The sequence below is a fragment of the Miniopterus schreibersii genome, assembly GCF_964146895.1.
Source record: "Miniopterus schreibersii genome assembly, chromosome: 1".
NCBI lineage: Eukaryota > Metazoa > Chordata > Mammalia > Chiroptera > Miniopteridae > Miniopterus > Miniopterus schreibersii.
The window spans coordinates 7,171,109-7,191,169 of record NC_138101.1 but is presented as its reverse complement, the minus strand read 5'-3'; the positions used below and the strand labels follow the sequence as shown (position 1 = coordinate 7,191,169).

At 34.2% G+C, this 20,061-nt stretch overlaps 1 protein-coding gene across 2 annotated transcripts in view; it reads left to right on the top strand.

Moving 5' to 3' along the window:
- The window catches only part of FBXL5 (F-box and leucine rich repeat protein 5), a 36,385-nt gene that overhangs the window by 5,221 nt on the left and 11,103 nt on the right, over positions 1–20,061 (top strand). The window contains exons 2-10 of one of the 2 annotated variants that reach the window (XM_081157367.1): positions 3,099–3,314; positions 6,045–6,140; positions 7,889–8,075; positions 10,125–10,307; positions 12,327–12,452; positions 15,194–15,342; positions 15,945–16,027; positions 17,074–17,510; positions 17,607–17,793. In XM_081157367.1, coding sequence (XP_081013493.1) covers positions 3,099–3,314; positions 6,045–6,140; positions 7,889–8,075; positions 10,125–10,307; positions 12,327–12,452; positions 15,194–15,342; positions 15,945–16,027; positions 17,074–17,510; positions 17,607–17,793 — 1,664 coding nt within the window. Of the gene's footprint in view, positions 1–3,098; positions 3,315–6,044; positions 6,141–7,888; positions 8,076–10,124; positions 10,308–12,326; positions 12,453–15,193; positions 15,343–15,944; positions 16,028–17,073; positions 17,794–20,061 lie in introns of both variants that reach the window. The other variant, XM_081157366.1, reaches the window with a different exon arrangement.

Here is a 20,061-nt window from a genome sequence, read left to right as displayed (position 1 = left end):
AAGATGGCTTTTATGATTGGGACTGACACTGTATCTCATAGGTTTTAAAGTCGTAGAGATCTGATCTCTGTTTTGTTGTCTACTACTTACCTCGTTTAGGGGTAAGTCATTTTCTCTGAGCCTAAGGTTTTTCACCTATAAAATGGGAATTATAATACCTACTTTCTAGGGTTATTGTAAGATAATATCTAAAAATACTTAGAATAATACTTAGCACATCATACTCCTCAGTATGTCCCAGATACTATTACTGTATAGGTTTATTTTTTTTCTGAATCAAGCCTATATGCTTGAATAACTTTGCACAAGCAAACAAAAATTTAAAAAACAATTCATATAAAGAGATTTTATAAAAGTTAAATTGTTTATGCTCTGGTTATTTTTTTAACTGCTGAATTTATTCACTTTAGTGTCGGGTTAAAAACAGTTCTTTTCAAATGGAGAAAAACTAACTTGGGTAGTATAACGACTTTCAATGATAGTTTTATTTGACCTAAATATAGAAATAACAGAAAAGCCCAAGTAAGGCTTACACATGTTATATTCTGTGTTCTTTAAATGTATTAAATTTCACAAGAACCCTCTGTGGTAGTTAATGTTAGTTTAGTAGTCTTATTTTACAGGTGAAGAAACTGAGGTACAGAGCAATTTAATGGCTTTTGCTGACAGAGGTGGATTCACACCTAAGCAATCTTGCTCCAGAGTCAGCACTTTTAACCACTATGCTGGATTGACTCTCCATATGACATAGAGTCCTTTTATGTATCTGATTTGGTTTTCAGTCTGTAACATGAACCTGGGCTTTACCTTAGCTGGTCATTAAATCTGAAAGATTTTATAATAGTCCAATGAGAATGTATGCAAAATTCCTGTATGTCTTTTAAAATGTCATTTTCCTAAGTGAGGACATTTTTTTGCTTAATTGAGTTTAGAGAGAGAGGAAGAGTTTGGGGGAGAGAGAGCAAGAAAGAGAAACGTCAATTTGTTCCACTTATTTATGCATTCATTGGTTGATTCTTGTATGTGCCCTGATCTGGGATTGAACCCAAAACCTCGGCACATTGGGACTATGCTCTAACCAACTGAGCTACTGGCCAAGGCCTAGGACACTTTTTTGCCACGCTTTTGTTCTTGTGTTTTAAAAAATTTTTAGCTATTATTAATGCTTTCTTTTGATTTGTCTCTTATTTCTACTGACTCATTTAAAATTTTTTAAAAATACAGTGACACATGATAGTATTTGCTGAAATTAGAACTAATAAGTTTTGTTGTGATCTTATGTGGCATTTCTTGGGATAAAAATCTACATTGGTTTAACCAAATCATCCTGTGTTGTTTTTGTTTGGCTCAGGAGCTAAAGTTTGAAAAAATTAAAAGAATAATATTTTAGGATGTGAAAATTATACGAAAATCAAATTTCAGTGTCCATAAGTAAAATTATGGAATACAGCTATACTCATTTGTGTGACTATTTTTGTGCAACAACAGCTGACTTGCCTTGCAAAACTTAAAATATTTACTGCCTCGCTCTTTACGAAAAAAGTTGCCACCCCTTGTTTTAGATAATTTACTTATTTATTGTGGTTATATTCATTGTCTTATTTTCCTTTATTTACATCATAGAATGTAAGCTCTACAAAGACAGAGATGTCATTTTTATTAACTGATGTATCCAAAGCATCAGAAACAGTACCTGGCTCATGATAGCTGCTCATTAAATATCTAGAGTAAAGAATGCATGAATTTATAAAACCAAATGATTAATTTTCAAAATAATGATAGCTACATTTACTAAGCACTAATTCATGTTACTCTCACAAGTACCTTGTGAAGTACAGGTGTTGTTGTTATTCCCATTTAACCCCAAGAAGAAACTAAGGCATGGAGGGAGAAAATTAACTTAGCTACGGTTACACAGCTAAATAAAGGGTAGAACTGGGATCTGATCTTAGAATCTGACCATAGGTCTGGTTTTCTATAAATGACTCTTAATAGCTCACCCACGCTGCCTTTTACAGGAGCTAAATTAATTCTGTTGTGTATAGTGGAGTTGTGTGTTAGTCATCTTTTCTCATGCTTTGTCTAGCCTATTTCTGCCGAGAACAGGCAATTAAGACAGCTTAGACCGTGCTCCATTGTAGGAATACTAGATCAGGCTTTACAAAGCAAGTCTAGGAAGTATGGTGTTAGTAACTTCTCTCCACCCATTTACTGTTATTTCTAACCTAATCAGATTTTCCACTTCCAAGTGCATTTTGAAACTGGAATTGGTATTAATCAAAGGTGGATTTAATATGGCAAAAGTAATGGAAGGCTTGATTATTTGAACTTTCAACTTGAGTTAAGTTGATAATATGTATGCATTACACATGAGAATTTAATGTGTCATTTAAATGTAAAAAAATAATCAGAATAGTCATTTTCTCTTGTTGAATAGAATTTTAAAATGGCAGTGTATATATTTTTTTATGTTTTCATTGATTTGTTTTTTCCTTCAAGTGCATTTGCCTTCTTATGACCTAGGTTTCCACATTGTATTATTGTAGTGCATCCACTCCAGAAAAGTATGTGGTTTCTAATATAAGCTGCTGAGTTAGTTTCCCTAAAATTTTCTAATAATGTTCTAATAGCTCAGTATTTTATAATTATTTTTTGAACAGAGCAGACTCATCTTAATATTAAAGTTGTAAACAAACTAACAATATTTTTGAATTGTTTAAATTGTAAAAGTATAATAGCATTAAGAACTTTTTAAACAAAGAAAAAATCACTTATTACATTCTAATGACTTTTTTACATCATTACAGTATTATTTACTATATTCCCTGTGCTATACTTTATACAACTATTTTAATGTTTACGTATAACTCTACAGAGTATGTATTTAGCATATGTATAGACTAATGGAATTTTAGGTTTAGAGGGAATCTAGTCTAATCTCTCTTTTTTAAAGAAACCTGAAATTTAATCAAGTAATTTAACCAAGTATAAGAGAGCTATTTTGCTATGTACAAACTAAATAGTAACGCATTTCAGTATTTTTTACTGGTGCATATTTACATGTATTTATTACACCTCTCTTTTTAAATTTTTTTCAGCTTTCTAAAACCAACTTTTCAAACAACAATGATTTCCGTGCTCTTCTGCAATCTCTGTATGCTACTTTTAAGGAGTTCAAAATGCATGAGCAGATTGAAAATGAATACATTATTGGTTTGCTTCAACAACGCAGCCAGACCATTTATAATGTACACTCTGACAACAAACTCTCTGAGATGCTTAGCCTCTTTGAAAAGGGACTGAAGAATGTTAAGGTGAGTTGTAAAATGGGTCTTGTATGTCATTGGTAAAACTTGTTAGCATTTTATAGTAAATGATGTTAAAGAAAAAAAACATTTTGACACTTGTTAATGACTGTAAGGAAGAGTTTATTTAGGGGGTTATTGCAGTGGGGTTCAACTCTGAATATAACAAGGACAAGTGGGGATTTGTAGCTAAGGAGCAGGTTGTGAGCAGGAAAATTACTAAGGGGAAACTTCATGGCTATGGAGATTCTTGCTAGACTGATAAAGATTTTTCCTGAAGGCAGACCTGAGTGGTAAGATCTCAAGGGTGAATAGATATTAAGGGTGATAAGATGCTAAGAGGGAATTTTTTGGTAGGTTAGATTGATTCAGGATGATTTTTGCTAAAACTGGACTAAGTGTGCCAAAGACAAAGCTCAAGGTTGAACCTAGCTAAGAGGGCTTAGTGGAGCCTCAGTCAGGTTTGATAAGAATCTTTGTCAGTAACATCTTTATTACTGTATATAAAATCCTATAACGAATGCTGCTCCCAAAATCTTAGTTGTTTTTAAAGTTGAAATTTTATTACTGTAAAAATTTTACTGTCTTATATTTGCTGAACTCTTAAAAGAAAGATATAATAAATGCAGTTACTGGTGACTAAAGGTAAAATTGTTACACAGAATAAACACTGTAATTTTAGAAATTGTATTTTAAAATTAAATGTTAGCTAAAATGTTTACTATATTTTCTTTTTCCGTATTTAGGACACAGGGTTTGTTAAACAGGATCATTTTACTTGTGAACATAAAAGTTAAATAGTTTTGAGTGTAGTTTAGGAAAATTATATAGAGAGATTTTTCTACTAATTATATTTACATATTATAGGATTTTAAAAATTTGGTCATTGTTTATCCCCCTGCTGCCTTGGTGAAGCATAGACTTAAGTTGCAACTCTGTCAGACCACCGTGCACCTGTCGCCTATAGAATTGTATTCTATCTAGAAAGACTGTTCTGCAGTAGGAAAGAGGATGGCTTGAAAGGAAAGAAGATTTAAGCAGGAAGACTGTTACAAAAAATTACTGTAATAGTCTCTGGAAGAACACTCAATAGCTACTTGACAGGGAGGTGGAAGATGGGCTAGTGGTAGGTTACTGGGTAGTGATGATGGGAGATTTACTTCTATGAATACTTTTTTATACTCATTGAATTTTATACAGGGTGGGGCAAAGTAGGTTCACAGTTGTGAATACATGAAAGCTTATTCTTGTATTATTATTTATTATTGTATTATTTTCCATATGAACAACTGTAAACCTACTGTTGCCCCACCCTGTATTATGTTTATGTATTACCTATTTTATAAAATGATTAGATATGAACTAAAGTAATGGATAATGGAGATAGAAAGGAGGGGGCAGACTTGAGAATTTTGTAGGACATATAAAATAGATAGGATGTAATGCCTGCATAAAAAGGGAGGAGGGAAGGAGAGAGAGAAAGAAAATAAGAATGAGAATTGAGCCTGATTTCTAGGGAGTATAGAAGACACTTGGGGAATAAAAAGATCTGTTATAGACAGATTGGGTTTGACCTGCTTGTGCAATCCAGGTGGGCATTTATTAATAGGAGGAGGCATAGATGGGTTTCAAGGTCAAAAGAGTAATTTGGTTTGGAAAAGCAAACGATCAGTATTGGCAAGTAAGAGGAAATGGAGGCTACTTGGGCATGCTTATGGAAAATGTATAAAATTTAAAGAGAATAGGACATGCAATTGAATAAATTAGTTGAAAAAGGAGGAGATTAGAGGACTCAGCAGGAATAAAATATTCCCACATTTTGAAAGTTAATTATTTTATAAATTTTCCACATTTTAAGTTTAGAGGGCTGATGTAGAAGTGATGGATAAGTTATAGGGAGATGTCATCTTAGCTCATATGAGGAAGAAATTTTTAGCAGTTATCTGGACTTAGAGCGATTTACTTTAAGATGTAGTGAACTTTCCTTGCTTTTAGAAGTAGATACCTTGTCTCTGGAAGTGTATATGCTATTCTGTAGGGTAATGTAACATGTATTTTGAATTGCTTAGAGGAAGATACACTAGATGATCTCATTCAACCTTTTTCATCTCATGGCACATATAAACTCATTACTAAAATTCTGTGGCATATCAAAAATACATTTTTTGCTGATCTGACAAAATAAAATAGGTATGTTTGATTCATTCACACTGGATGGCTATTACTGTGTTTGCTCGTCTTATTTTTTTACCTGATAATCTCAGGGAAGAGAGGTCAGTGCTTCTGACTAAATAGTCAGGTATTACATGGTTTAAAAATTCTTGCAGTGTGCCTCTTGTGGCACAGCAGTTGAAAATCACCACCTTCAAGGGATTCTGTAACAATAAGAGTCCGGTAGGCTCCTGTGGACTGCTTGGAGATATATTAAGAAAACTGACACACAGAAATTATACAAATATATACATTAAAATCAATAGAAGTTTTGAGCAAATACTTGCTATTTTTAGATTTCTTATGATATTAAAAAAAGTATGAGATCTCATTATTTAAAGGAATTCAAGGTTCAAGATGTCCTTAAGACAAGACATCTTTTATACTTAGAAAAGTACAGAGACCACTTTGCTATTTGTCTTTTTTTTTTTTTAGGTTTTATGTTGCATTTTAAACTGGCTTCTTAGGATCAGGTACAGTGTAAATAATGAAGCAGGACTTTTATAGAATACTTTCATTTCTTTCTAGAACGAGTATGAGCAGCTAAATTATGAGAAACAGCTGAAAGAGAGATTGGAGGCTTTCACAAGAGATTTTCTTCCTCACATGAAAGAGGAAGAAGAGGTGAGCATACGTTTTCCTCCTTGTGATTTTGATTTATAAATTTTTAAAAACATTATTTTGGGCTTTCTCTGCCCCTTGGGTGCAGGTGCACATTGTGCTTTTCCCTTCCGCCCTTCCTCCCCCAGGTGCCTTACCTTTCCCTTTCCCTCCTCTAAGCCCCAAGGGCCCCTCTTATGCTCTGTAAGTTGTTTCCTGAGCCTACACAGTGCAGCTGGCTCGCTTCTGTTACTTCTGTTAACTTGCCAAATAAACTTTCCCTTATATTTTGAAAAATGAATAAATAGTTATTTTACCTTTGATTCTTCAAATAATACATAGGAAGATAAGCCTCCAGTTCATTTTAGGATGTGATTGTTACTTTTCATTGAATGAATGATGTAATTCACTTATTCAATATTTATTTTCTTATTATGCAGATGGCACTGTATTGAATGTTCGTAACTTTTTATGCTACCCTAATGCATTTTCAGAACCTTTAGAGGATTCTTTAAACTTTTTGTATATTTTCATGCTAAGTTTAAAGAATTTTTAGTGTTCTCTGTTTAGTAGTGGATAAGTAATTAAGTGATGGTGTTAAACTTATCAATCTTAAATGTAGTACACATGTATTAGGATATCACTAAATGGATGAACAAAATATTTTCTCATTCTGTTCTTTCTCTAAAGTGGGATGGGTGCACTCTTCTTTGAGCACGCCCTCGCCCCCCTTTCCTCAGGTTTGTGCTTTGCTGCTTCTGCCCTAAACTCTAAGGGTCCCTATGAGACCTGCACCCAGGGAAGCAATGGGCAGTGGAAGCTTGTTCTGGGATTACCCCCAGATCCTGTTTCTAGGAGCTCTCCCTTTGCCTCACTGTCCCAAGCTTTAATAAACTTACTGTCACTTAAAAATAACAATAATAATAATAACAATAATAATAATAGTAAAGTGGGATGAATATCACTGTAAGGAATAGAGAAAGTAGTTGATAAGGAACTGGATTCTTGTTCATCTGTAAATCAGTTATTATAGTGATTCTTAACTATAGCTTCACTTTATAATCAGATTGGTATTTAAAAAAACAAAACAAAACACTTTTTTTTAAGCCCTTTCCAGACCAGTTAAATCAGGTGGGAGATAACGGTATGGGTACATTTCAAAGGCTCCCCAAGTTATTGTTACAAGCAACCAGCATTGAAACCACTTAGTTACTAGAGCAGTGTTTCTTAACCTGTCATGTACATCAAAATTATCTGTGGACCATTAAAAAAAAAAAAAGCTCCACCTCTAAAGGTTCTAATTCTGTAAATTAGCAGTTGGGACTAAGCATCTATTTTGATGAAGAAATCTAGGTAATACTGAATAGTTGAAAGTCTCCGTAGAGCTGGTCCCATTCGCATAGGACTTTGAGGCCTGTTCAGGTAGAGCCAGTTACTGGAGGAGCGGAAGGCAGTTAACTGACCCAACTGTCTAACTGTCAGAGAAGGACCAAGAGTGTTGGACAGGCTCTGGACAGGAGGACATTCTGGTTCTGATGCTTTGAAATTGTTTAGGGGTTGATTTAACTAGAGAATTCATAGAGAGAAGGGTCTTTTTGGTGATAGTCTTCTCTCTAATTTTTGGATAAACTAACTTGGTGGTAACAACTAAAATTTTTATTTCTTTGAAATAGCTGGTAATAATACTACATTTCAGTCATTGGTAGTTTAAAAGGTGTAGAGTAAAATAAAACGAATTAAGCATCTTTCCTCACGACTTTTGTTTAATTTAGGTTTTCCAGCCCATGTTAATGGAATATTTTACATATGAAGAACTTAAGGATATTAAAAAGAAAGTGATTGCACAGCATTGCTCTCAAAAGGATACCGCAGAACTCCTTAGAGGTCTTAGCCTATGGAATCAAGCTGAGGAGCGACAGAAGTTTTTTAAATATTCTGTGGATGAAAAATCAGATAAAGGTGAGATTCATGTTTAGATAGCAAATGATTTATTAGTTTCAAGGTCATTTTTTTGTTGTTGATAAGAACTTTAGATTTTTGTTTGAGGAATAATTTAAGCCATTTATTTTCAAGTATAATAAATTTAATTGAAGGCAGTAGTTGCTGTCTTAGAATTTAGTGTCTGATAATTTAATATCTCATATACTTGGCCACATGTAACATTATATCCCTTTCTTAAAGGGATTTATATATACATAAACTAACAGTAATAATAATTGGCCTGGCAAAATTACTGAAAACTACCATATACAGAGCACTTTAGCAGTATCATCCAACTTTTTGAGTTCCGTTGACCATAATGGCTGCTTTTATCTTTCCTTGTTTTTTCATCAGTTTTCAAAATCATTTATGCTTATAGTTTTATTTCCATCCTTTCCCATGTGTCATTCTCTTAGCTTACATCCTGTAATACATAGAGGAGTATGAGAGGCATAGTTTTTCTGTGAATAGTTACTTTGAGAAAATAAATGAGAAATGCAAATAAAATATGCCTACTTTTTTAAAAAGAATTTTTATTGCTTTATAGAGAGAGAGGAAAGGAGAGGGAGAGAGAGACACATCCATGTGAGAGCAAAACATCCATTGGCTGCCTCCTGCACACCCCCTACTGGGGATCTAGCCTGAAGCCTGGGCATGTGCCCTAACCTGGAATCTAATAGCAACCTTTCAGTGCACAGGATGACACCCAACTAACTGAGCCACACTGGGCAGGGCAAAATATGCCTACTTTTTTTCTTAGACTACTTCCTCCTTTTTATTCTTACTTGTCTTTGAGATAGCTTTGCCTTTTAAACACCATTTTTAAAAAATTGGCATCCTTAGGTTAGTAAAAATTCCTTTGTTTTTTCTAGATACACAATAGCAATGACAGTTCTGTTAAAATAGCTTAAAAATTTTTGAAATTGGTCCTTTTCTGTTATTTTTACTTAACAAAGTAGGTGAGATGCGTGTTGAAACAAAAACGTTTTTGTAGGTTAAGCTATAATTAAACCTATAAAGCTTGTGTGCTTCACTCTGAAATTCAACTTGTGCCTTAGACACCAAGCCAAGACCTGCTGTGTCTGGTTTAATTGTAGTATAACATGGGATTTAAAAGCATCATACTTATTACATTTAATTTTCCCACTCCTTCAAAGCAAATTATAGCTGCATTATTTTTAAAATATTTGCCATTTAAAAAGGGTTAGCCGTAAGTAATTTGATCACAGCATTTCTCTAGTTGTGTGAAGACACATAATCCAGAGTCCTCAAATTCTTCATAGTACTGTCACAGTGAATCCTACTGTATACCTCATTTATGTTTTTTTCAGAAAATTGCTACTGAAATAATACATTATAGGAAATTTTACATCCAATGACTACTTTCTGTAATAGTTGCTGACAAAAGATTCCTGATAAATGTATGCCAGCATTAGAAATATATTTACATTATATTGTCTCAACTGGATCATAAATAATAGATGTATAAATAGCTTAGGATATTTATAGGTTCAAGAATTGAGATTTCACAGACCTCTTATATGAAATGTGAAAGGAGGGGGCACTGTGAAGATACTGACAGGAATCATAATGCATGAATGGAAAATGTTGTGAGATTTTTGTGTGTCATTAAAAATGCCAGGGAGATCTCATAATCTGGCCGACTCCACACTTGTTGATTTAAAGCAGTATAACCTGTTGGGTTTCTTTTTGAAATGATGCTTCTTATGCTACAAAGTGAGTATTGTTTTTTCTGTGACGCCTTTGTAAGAGGAAGTGGATCCTGTGTTTGCTGTTGTAGCTTCCACTGATGAAGTATGATTTGGACCATGATAGTTTAACCCTACGGATTCTTAACAAGTTTAACATCCCCATGTTACGTCTAATCCATGTTACTTCCTTTTCACATCTTGCAAGCAGGAAGGAGTGGACTTTAGGCACTTGATTTTATTTATAGAAATATGATTGTAATTTCTTACTGCATTTGTTCTTATAGCATCTAATACTAAAGTTTTCTCTTTTTTTCAGAGGCGGAAGTGTCAGAACCATCCACAGGTATAACCCATCTTCCTCCTGAGGTAATGCTGTCAATTTTCAGCTATCTTAATCCTCAAGAATTATGTCGATGCAGTCAAGTAAGCACCAAATGGTCTCAGCTGGCCAAGACTGGATCGCTTTGGAAACATCTTTACCCTGTTCACTGGGCCAGAGGTAGGTGTATGGGACTTTTAGATTGTTTAAAAAATATTTTAGTGGTTTTTTTTTAGATAAATACTCATAGACATTAATAAGCAAGGCTAGGGATGGAAACTGAGAGGTTGACTAAAAAGTAGATTTTAAAATTAGATTATGATCTTTGTATGCATTTTGGAGAAACTAGCAAAGCTAAATGAAGTATTCCATATTCATGGATAAATTATGTGATGTGTGCAGTTTCCTTTAAAATAATCACAAGAAAATAGTTGGAGAAAGAATGGAAAATAATAATAATAAACTGTTGATCATCGTTGAAGGCAGGCGGTGAGTGCCTGGGTACCCGTGCTGCTTCTTAATGCTCTTTCTTCCTGCTCTTGATTATGTTTGGAGTTTTCCATAACAACGAGTAAGAAACAAAGTGTCGGAACAGCTCTAAATAAGTGGGTTGTTTGAGTATTTAAAAAATACAGAATAAATTAAATTAGAGTGAGGTGCTGTTAGTTGCCTTTTGGTAGTGGCACAAAGTAACTGAATCTGTTTCTGTCTTCTGCATATTTTTTTGTGTGAGTAGTAATGCCTCATTCAGTAAATCAGAATTTTATGTTAATTAATTTCATGTGGTAAGTTACTTTTTTACATGTGAGCAATGAAAGAAAATTTCTTTTCATGAGCATGTAATGCACTCATGGGATAAATGCAGCTACTATTGCATATATTTTTTTTGTCACTGAGTTAAAGTAATTTCTAGGTGAGTATTAACCTCAAAATTCACAGTAAGTTATTCTTAGTTTTCTATAATTTAAATGAAAAAATATATGTATTTCTCACATAATTAAATTATAAATCTGATTTTAAAAGTTTTATTTTTTTCATTAATTATGTAGCGCTTTTAAAAATATGCTGTTGTTAGATATTTAACATTTTTTGAGTGAAGCTATTTGGAGTTGTGGGTGGGCTTATGTGATCCAAATGATCAGAATTTCTATTTTTATATGGGATAATATTTTCTATTAGTGCAGTATAATGAAAATCAAATGACAAATATGGACGTTTTAAATGCTTGTTTGCTCAGCTCTATTTTTAATTATGAATAGTTATTAGGAATTAATATGTAATGTAAGTACTATTTAAAATAAAGATCAAATGTCATCATGATGCTGCGCTAGACTTCTGTGAAGTTAAGTGGATCTTAATGTTTCTTTTATTCCCTGTTTCAGTATGCTTGAAAAGTTCCAGTAGAAATGGTTTTTATTTACTTAGAGTATTTGTTTCCAGTGGTTCTCACTCAGAATTGATTTTACCCTCGTTGAGGGGACGTTTTGAAATATTGTGGAGACATTTTTGTTTGTCCCATCTGGGGACATATATATATATATACTGGTCTTTAGTAGGTAGAGGTCAGGGTTGCTGCTAAACACCCTGCAATGCATAGGACAGGCCCCCACAACCAAAAATTCCCCAGCCCAGAATATCAGTAGTGTCGAGGTTTGAGAGACCCTAGTTTAGATGTAATGTTGGGAGTTCAGTAAGTTAATTCTGCGTTGTCTCTCGCTTCACAATCATATAATCAAAGTGCAGTATATTCTCCAGGATCTTTAGATTTATGGTTTACTTTACCTTAATCTTTCCCTTTTACTTCTGTTCCAACTTCCTTGTGAATTGCTGACTAACTCACTAAGCCGGAAGTCTTGCTTCCTTTTGTTTATTAGCTGTCATTATAATGGGGATAGTTCTGGAGCCAGTGTGAAGCCCCTATAGGGGGAAAAGTCAGGTTGTTTTTAGTGATTTCTAAAGTTGCCGGTAAGATTATTGATAAATTGTTTTTCATTGTTCTTTTTAGTATGTCTGAAATTGAATTCTTTACTTATTTAAGTGTAATTCTTTTTAACCGTAATTGAGTATTTCTAACAATAGCTGGCGCATTGGCTGGTTCTCATATATTTTCCTTGTGCAGAGATTTTTTTATTATAAATAGGTTATTTTTTTTGTAATGGTAGCCAATCTAATCTTATTTTGTTCTTGTTTATTAAATAGGTGACTGGTATAGTGGCCCTGCAACTGAACTTGATACCGAGCCTGATGAGGAATGGGTGAAAAACAGAAAAGCTGAAAGCCTTGCTTATCAGGAGTGGGACGAAGATGCCGATAGGGATGAGTCTGGTAAGCCCTGCTTGGAGGTAAAACTCTTCCATGGCTCTTTAGTCATCAGTATTGTATTAAATAAGTAAATGCTCGGATGTTAACATTTATGTATTTTGTGTTTTCTAAAGAAACTTGTTTTTAAGCCTACTACTTTTTAAAATTTGAAGGAATAATCAGCAATTTAAAATGTATTCTGTTTGAAGTAATTTTTTAAATGTGTATGGGGTTGTTTCTCATATACTTCTATATTTAAATACCTTAAAAATCAGAAAATCATGACTCTTATTGAAATAATGTACATTTATTATAGTGCTTTGAAGTGTACAATGCGTTTTTTAAAATGTGCTCATTTGATCAGTTCAGTAGTATTTATTGAGCCATTCGTGGCCCAGAGGAAGGAGCATGGAGCTATTGAATCTGTTTTTTCTCTTCTTTTTTTTACTTGACTATTAGGGTGACATTGGTTAATAAAATTATGTAGGTTTCAGATGTATACTTCGATTACACATCATCTGTATATTGTGTGTGTACCACCCCAGCTCCAGTCTCCTTCCATCACCATTTATCCCCCCATATGAATCTGTTTTTTCATTTGTGAACAGTCATACCACTTGCCTCATGTGGTCGTAGAATTGAGAAGTAATCTATATGAAAATTCTTTGCAAATGGTAAGGGACTAGTGTAGCCATTGGTTAGGCACTGTGGAAGAATGCATGGGTGAATAAGACTTTGTCTCTACCCCTAAAGTACTCGCAGGTAAGAATTTAGAGTACATGATTCTTAATTCACAGTTTATAATGAAAACTGCATTTTAATAGAGGTGTAGAAAGGTGCTATTTGGGAAAGGAGAAAAACATAAAGTTTGTCTCAGATGTTATTTGGATAATAATCACTAAAAGATGATGAAATAGTAAAAAGACCAGCAGATAAGATACTGTTCTACTTGGTAAAATTGAACCGGTAGAAAATTTTTATTTAGAAGTTGCCCACTTAAAAAATAACTTGGTCTGGCAAAAGAACTATACATGTGGAAAGTATTTTATGACATGAAGGTGCCACATTTTGGTATAGTTTTGAGCATTTGGAAGGTGCTATATAAGGAATAAAGAGATCTATTCCAGTTAGATTTGACGATGTGCTTGTCCTGTTGCAGGTACTTTCTGAGCATGGGGTTAATAGTGAATAAAATGGGGGAAAATCTCTGGCCTTGTTTAGCTTAAAATTTGTAGAGAGTAGTCAGATAATAAATGCAGGCAAAATATATTCTGTATTAGGTAGTGTCTACTGCTGTATAGAAAAACAAAGAAGGGCAAGAGTGCCAGGAAGAGAGAAAAGTTATGTTTTTAAATAGAGTGAATAATTAAGGTCGCTTGAGAAATTTGAGCAAAGACCTCAAGGAGGTAAGGCCTTTATGCAGATGTCACCTTAAGGAAGACTTGATTTATCTGTTCTAGAAAATTGATTCGTAATATCCATGTTGAGTTTTAAGGCTTTACCAAACTGTTTCAACACTTGAAGATGGCCAAAGTGAAGGTGTTGTTTTCCTGTGTATTGGAAGGGGAAAATTAAGGCTATAAAGCAAGGCCTTTCTAAGATCGTATGTCTGTTCAGTTATTTGGTGGATCTAAGGCTAAACTTTGGATCTACCATCTAAGTTAGTACTTTTTCAGCTTAGCTGTCCTTACCAGTCTTGTATAGAAGCTAATGTTCTTCATAGAATGTTTAAGTTTTTTTTTAAGATTTCATAGTAAACAGTACACATTTAGGTAGGGAGGGCCACAGAGAAAAGAAGCATTTGTGAATAAAATTATAGTAGAATAAATAGGGTTAACCAAAAGTCATTTCTATCCATAAGTATATAAAATGTCTGGCTAAAGGAGGAATTTGGGATATTACCTGTAAACATGGAACCATCAGTGACAAATTCAGAATTGTTCTTTCTCTTATATTCCTTTCGTCAGCTACGTTGTTTTGTTTTTTAAATGAGACTTCCTTAACTTATTTGGTTAAACTGTTTTATATTTAGAGACGTTTAAGGTCTTCAGGTAAGCATAATGACAATAGGACCCTGAGAAAGGTGATAAAATTATCAGTTCATTCTTTTTAGTGTAGTGTTTTTTTTTCCTTATGTCAAATTGAAGTTTGTAGTTTTTTTGTTTTGTCTGTTGTTACAGTAGTGCAACCTGTTGTAAACATCCAAGCTCTACCGAAATTGTTAAGCAAAAAGCAAAAGCCATGCTCATTTTTAACTTCTTAAAAACCCTAAGGTACTTTACTTTGCTTGATACATTATGACCAGGATGACTTGTTTCAAATCTTTTCCAGTTCTGTGTTCCTTTTATTTAGGTAAAATAACAAATCCCACTTTTAGTATGGCTTGTTTTTCCTTTGATGTCCTATATTCTCTTGAAGATCTAATATTCTTCAAGTATTAAAATTTTTTTCTGAAACTGTTTTCAGTGCCTGAAACTGGAGTTATTTTTAATTTTTCTCTGCTGCCTATCTTGATATGAAAAAAACATTCCCTTAATTCTCATTGTAAACCATTTTTTTCTTCTTTCGCATCTTTTTAGTTGAAGCCAGACCAGTTAAATATTAAGGCCTGGAGAGCGAGACTTTGTCTATTTTACTTGCTTTGCATACATAAGGGAGTTTAAGAATAGCAAAAAGTGTTTTGTATTTAATGATTTGATGATTCCTTGAGTAGCCTAATTATAATTAGTGTTTCAAGTTCTTAGACTTTTGAATTCATTTTACAGAAGAGTCTGCAGAGGAATCGATTGCTATCAGCATTGCACAAATGGAAAAACGTTTACTCCATGGCTTAATTCATAATGTTCTGCCATATGTTGGTACTTCTGTAAAAACTCTAGTATTAGCGTACAGCTCTGCAGTTTCCAGCAAAATGGTATGTATAAAGTAGCACTGTTTTGGGTATTAACAAAAACTAGCAGTGATCTAAATTTGGTTTGCTTATTCCTGAGTTTAGTTAAGGAGAACAAAAAACTACCCATGAGAGCTCCTTGCCATGTGTAGGCATACACTGCTCATTTTTATATTATTTCATTTCAGGTCTCACAGTAATCTTTGTACGTAGATATCATTGTCCACACATTATAGATAAGGGTGCAGAGGCTAGGAGAGGTTAAACTGTTTAGTTTTGCAGATGTTAGTGATGGAGTCCAGTTTTATATGATTTTTTATAGTATGTGAGGCATGGTCAGATAGGCAAATGAGATTAAATCTGTTTTATAAAAATATATCTTGTGATGTCCTACATCAGAATCTCCTTGGGTATTCCTTAAAAATGTAAATTCCCTGGATCTGAATTCACAGTTACTAAAACAGATTCTCTGGGATTTGAGCCCACAATATACACATTGGCAATGCATATTTGAAGTGATTTTTACATGCACAGATGTCTGAACACCTCTGGATTATGTTATTTACTAAAAGTTATCTGCCTCTTAAAAGTTTATAGATCTTCACAGTGACTTTTCCCCCCCTTAGGTTAGGCAGATTTTAGAGCTCTGTCCTAATCTGGAGCACCTGGACCTTACCCAAACTGACATTTCAGATTCTGCATTTGACAGGTTAGTTGTTTTTATATTTAAATATGATTTCTAACTATGAATTCTTAGACTTGTTCTGTAGTTCCTTATTTGCATAATTGTAGTTTAATCAGACTCTTACTTTTTATTGTCAATTCTCAGTCATGAATGGCTGTAACTTGATAGCACCTCCAATTCTTTGCCTCTCGTCAGGTCCCAGCTGATCCAAAACTCCAGTCTGTATCATCCTGTCATTTTTTTTTAGTATGTTTTTATTGATTGCAGAGAGAGGAAGGGAGAGGGAGAGAGAACTGCCTTTTGCACGCCCCCTATTGGGGATGGAGCCAGAAACTTGGGCATGTGCCCTGACAAGGAATCAAACCAGAGACCTCTTGGTGCATGGGACATTGCTCAACCAACTGAGCCACACTGGCTGGGCTCATTCTGTCTTTTTTGTAATTCTGCACTGTGTCTAGGCCTCTGAGCCTTGCTGTGCACTAATGTTTTTAAGATGTTTTCAATTTTAGTTGTTCCCAAGTACCGTTTGGCAAGGCTCCCTCTTATAGTCTTCATATTTATTCTGAAATTGTAACACTTTCTTCCAGGTACATTCTTCACAGGTTTTATTTCTTTGGATGCTACCGATTTCCTTCTCAGTCTACCTCAATTTCCTTTTTTTACCCTCGCATTTAGATCAGCACTTTCTTCCCATGTCGGGGAACGGTGTACCCTTCTCTGGCTAAAGCTAATGCTCTATCACTTCCTAGAGCTTGTTTCTTCTGGATCTTCCTGCATTAATCATTAGTTACCTCTTTTCTCATGTACACAGCCTTTCCTTTACTGGTTACTTTTCAGTAAAATAAACTAAGTCTTTTCCTTTCCTACCCTTCAGTTAGGTTAACTACTCTAAGTTCCTAATTTCTCTTATTGTGTTTTTGTATCTCTGGCATCTAAAATTGTGCCTGATGATATATATTTAGTAAATGTTTGATTATATTTAAAGTCTTTTATTTCTACTTACATATAGTCAAATGCTTTTGAAGAATTTAATAATATCCATTAATAGTCTTGTTACCTCTTAATTATAGTTGGTCTTGGCTTGGATGCTGCCAGAGCCTTCGGCATCTTGATCTGTCTGGATGTGAAAAAATCACAGATGTGGCTCTAGAGAAGATATCTAGAGCTCTTGGAGTTCTCACATCTCATCAGAGTGGCCTTTTGAAAACTACAAGCAAAATTACTTCGACTACATGGAAAAATAAAGACATTACCATGCAGTCCACCAATCAATATGCTTGTTTGCAAGATTTAACTAACAAGGGCATTGGAGAAGAAATAGATAATGAACACCCCTGGACTAAACCTGTTTCTTCTGAGAATTTCACTTCTCCTTATGTGTGGATGTTAGATGCTGAAGATCTTGCCGATATTGAAGATGCTGTAGAATGGAGACATAGAAATGTGGAAAGTCTTTGTGTAATGGAAACAGCATCCAACTTGAGTAGTTCCTCCTCTGGCTGTTACAGTAAGGACATTGTTGGACTAAGGACTAGTGTCTGTTGGCAGCAGCATTGTGCTTCTCCAGCCTTTGCATATTGTGGTCATTCATTTTGTTGTACAGGAACAGCTCTAAGAACTATGTCAGCTCTCCCAGAGTCTTCTGCATTGTGTGGAAAAGCATTACGGACTAGATTGCTTAGGGAACAAGACTTACACCCTGGGAGGGAAAAAGCTGATGGAGAGACTGGACGTGTACTTCTGTTTCTCAGTCTGTCTGGGTGCTACCAGATCACAGACCACGGTCTCAGGTACGTAGTCAGTTGCAGAGTATTGGGAAATGGACATATTCTCATTCTCAAATGGAATATACATTTTGAATCCAAGTGTCATGCCTTTTACCTGATTTATTTGTCCAAAATTGTCAACCCTGATTTGTCCTACTTTTAAAGTGTTGGAACAATATAACTTCAGCATGAAGTTTCATTTCGGTCAGGTCAAATACTTTGTGATATGTGGAAGAACATAAACGTTTAGTAAATACTTAAATGCCTACAACATATTTTCCGCAGTGCTTTAGTGGATGTAAACATCAATAAGATAAGAATTTTTACTTGTAATAGAGAAGAAAATATGTATGCCATCTTCTGTTCTTGGGTATTATTTGTGTACATTTGTTAAGTAATTTTGAATAAAGATTCTGTGGGGATCAAAGAAGAAAGTAAATGATCAGAAAATGTAATGAGGTGGCACTGAATTGAACCTTGAAGAAAGGTGAAGGATTTTGATAGGTGGCAGTGGGAGAAGAGACATTTCTAAGCAGTGGGGATCACTTGAACACACAGTATAGCACTGTTGTACCTGCTGTTAGGTTATTTTGTTATGGTTGTTCTCATCATTAATAATGTGCAATAATTGATTATCTTTGATATGAGTCTTTGGAAATTGATTACATGTTTTCTGTTTTGCCTTCTAATAGACTTGAATTTTTTACTAAGGCTCTTTAATAATGGGGTGTCAGTCATGTTAAACAGTGAAAATTCATCCAGCATAAAACCTAGTAGTTTCTCTTTTCTTTTAAGTATGTTCTCTAGCAGATTAAATTGAAGTTGGTTGGGAATGTTTAGAGGAGACTTGGTATTCCAGTTTGGTTGTAGTGAAGGATATGTTTTGGGGAATGCCGGGAGATAAGGCTCTGAATTCAGGGCAGAATTCTTTTGGGAATTGGAGAAACACAGGAGCTATCTTATGTGATATTATTTGGACTGGTAGATAATAAAAAACTTGGCAATCTGAGTACAAATGGTCTCTTTTTAATTAGGTTATCTCAAAGGAATCTTTCTTACTCATTTAGATATTTATTGAGCACCTACTATATGACTTGTCCTGTTCTCATTACTAGGGAGCCAAACAAATTTCATGCTTTCATAGTTTATAATCTATTAGTAGAAATAGACAATAAACATAATACCAAACTCAATATTCTGAAGAAAAGTAAAGTAGGGTTACAGGCTAGAGAACATTGAGAATACTTCATATTTGATGGTCAGGAAAGGCCTTGAAAGGAAGCATTTTTTTTTTTTTTTAGTAGAGATTGGAATGAAATTAGTAATTTTGTGTGCATTTTCTGTGAAAAAAAATAAGAAAATAGAAAATACAAATTTAATATTTAGAAACAACTTTTTTGAATTCATCATGTTGGTTTAAAAAGTATTTTCATGCTTCTATGCCACTGAATCAGTCTATTTTGTTTACCAGTTTATTATGTTCTTTAGATTCCAGATGTGAGGTCATGGGATATTTGTCTTTCTCTGCGTGGCTTATTTCGCTTAGTATAATATTCTCCAGGTGCATCCATACTGTCCCAAAGGGTACGATATCCTTTTTCTTTACAGCTGCATAGTATTCCATGGTTTAAATGTCCTACAGCTTTTTTATTCACTCATCTACTGATGGGCACTTGGGCTGTTTCCAGTGGGTGGAGGATGGAAGGGGTTAGTGGGGGAAAAGAGGACATCTGTAATATTTTCAACAATAAAGATAAATTTAAAAAATATATATAAAGTAAAAAGCAAAAGATATTTCAGTTAACCAGTTATAACACTAAGTACAACTGGTGTCAACAGGTTAGAGAACAAATATAGTTCATTAAGTATTCAACTCAACTTATGGGAACAGAAGAGCTCAACTTGGAAAAGAAGAGCTCAACTTATGGGAACAGAAGTGCTAGTTGGGAGCATTCAGTGTATCCTTCTGCATTATTCATTATGTCTTACGCAGAGATGAGTAGCATGAGTTTTGGCAAGTTTGTTAAATGAGGTTTGTTAAAAGAGTATTGTACAAAATGTAGCTTGAAGATTAAAGCTTCAAACTAAATGGAAGCCATAAGGAACAGATAGTGTTGTATGTAGTGCTAATGTAACATTTTAAGGTTTTCATAGGAATGAAATAAAATAAATCTTGGTTGTCATTGAATAAAAATACCTCTTAATGTAAATTCTCAGTCTTTTTTGCCACCCTTCACATTACCATTATTGTTTTTGTACAAACTACTCTTTCTCTTCTTGAACTGAAGACAG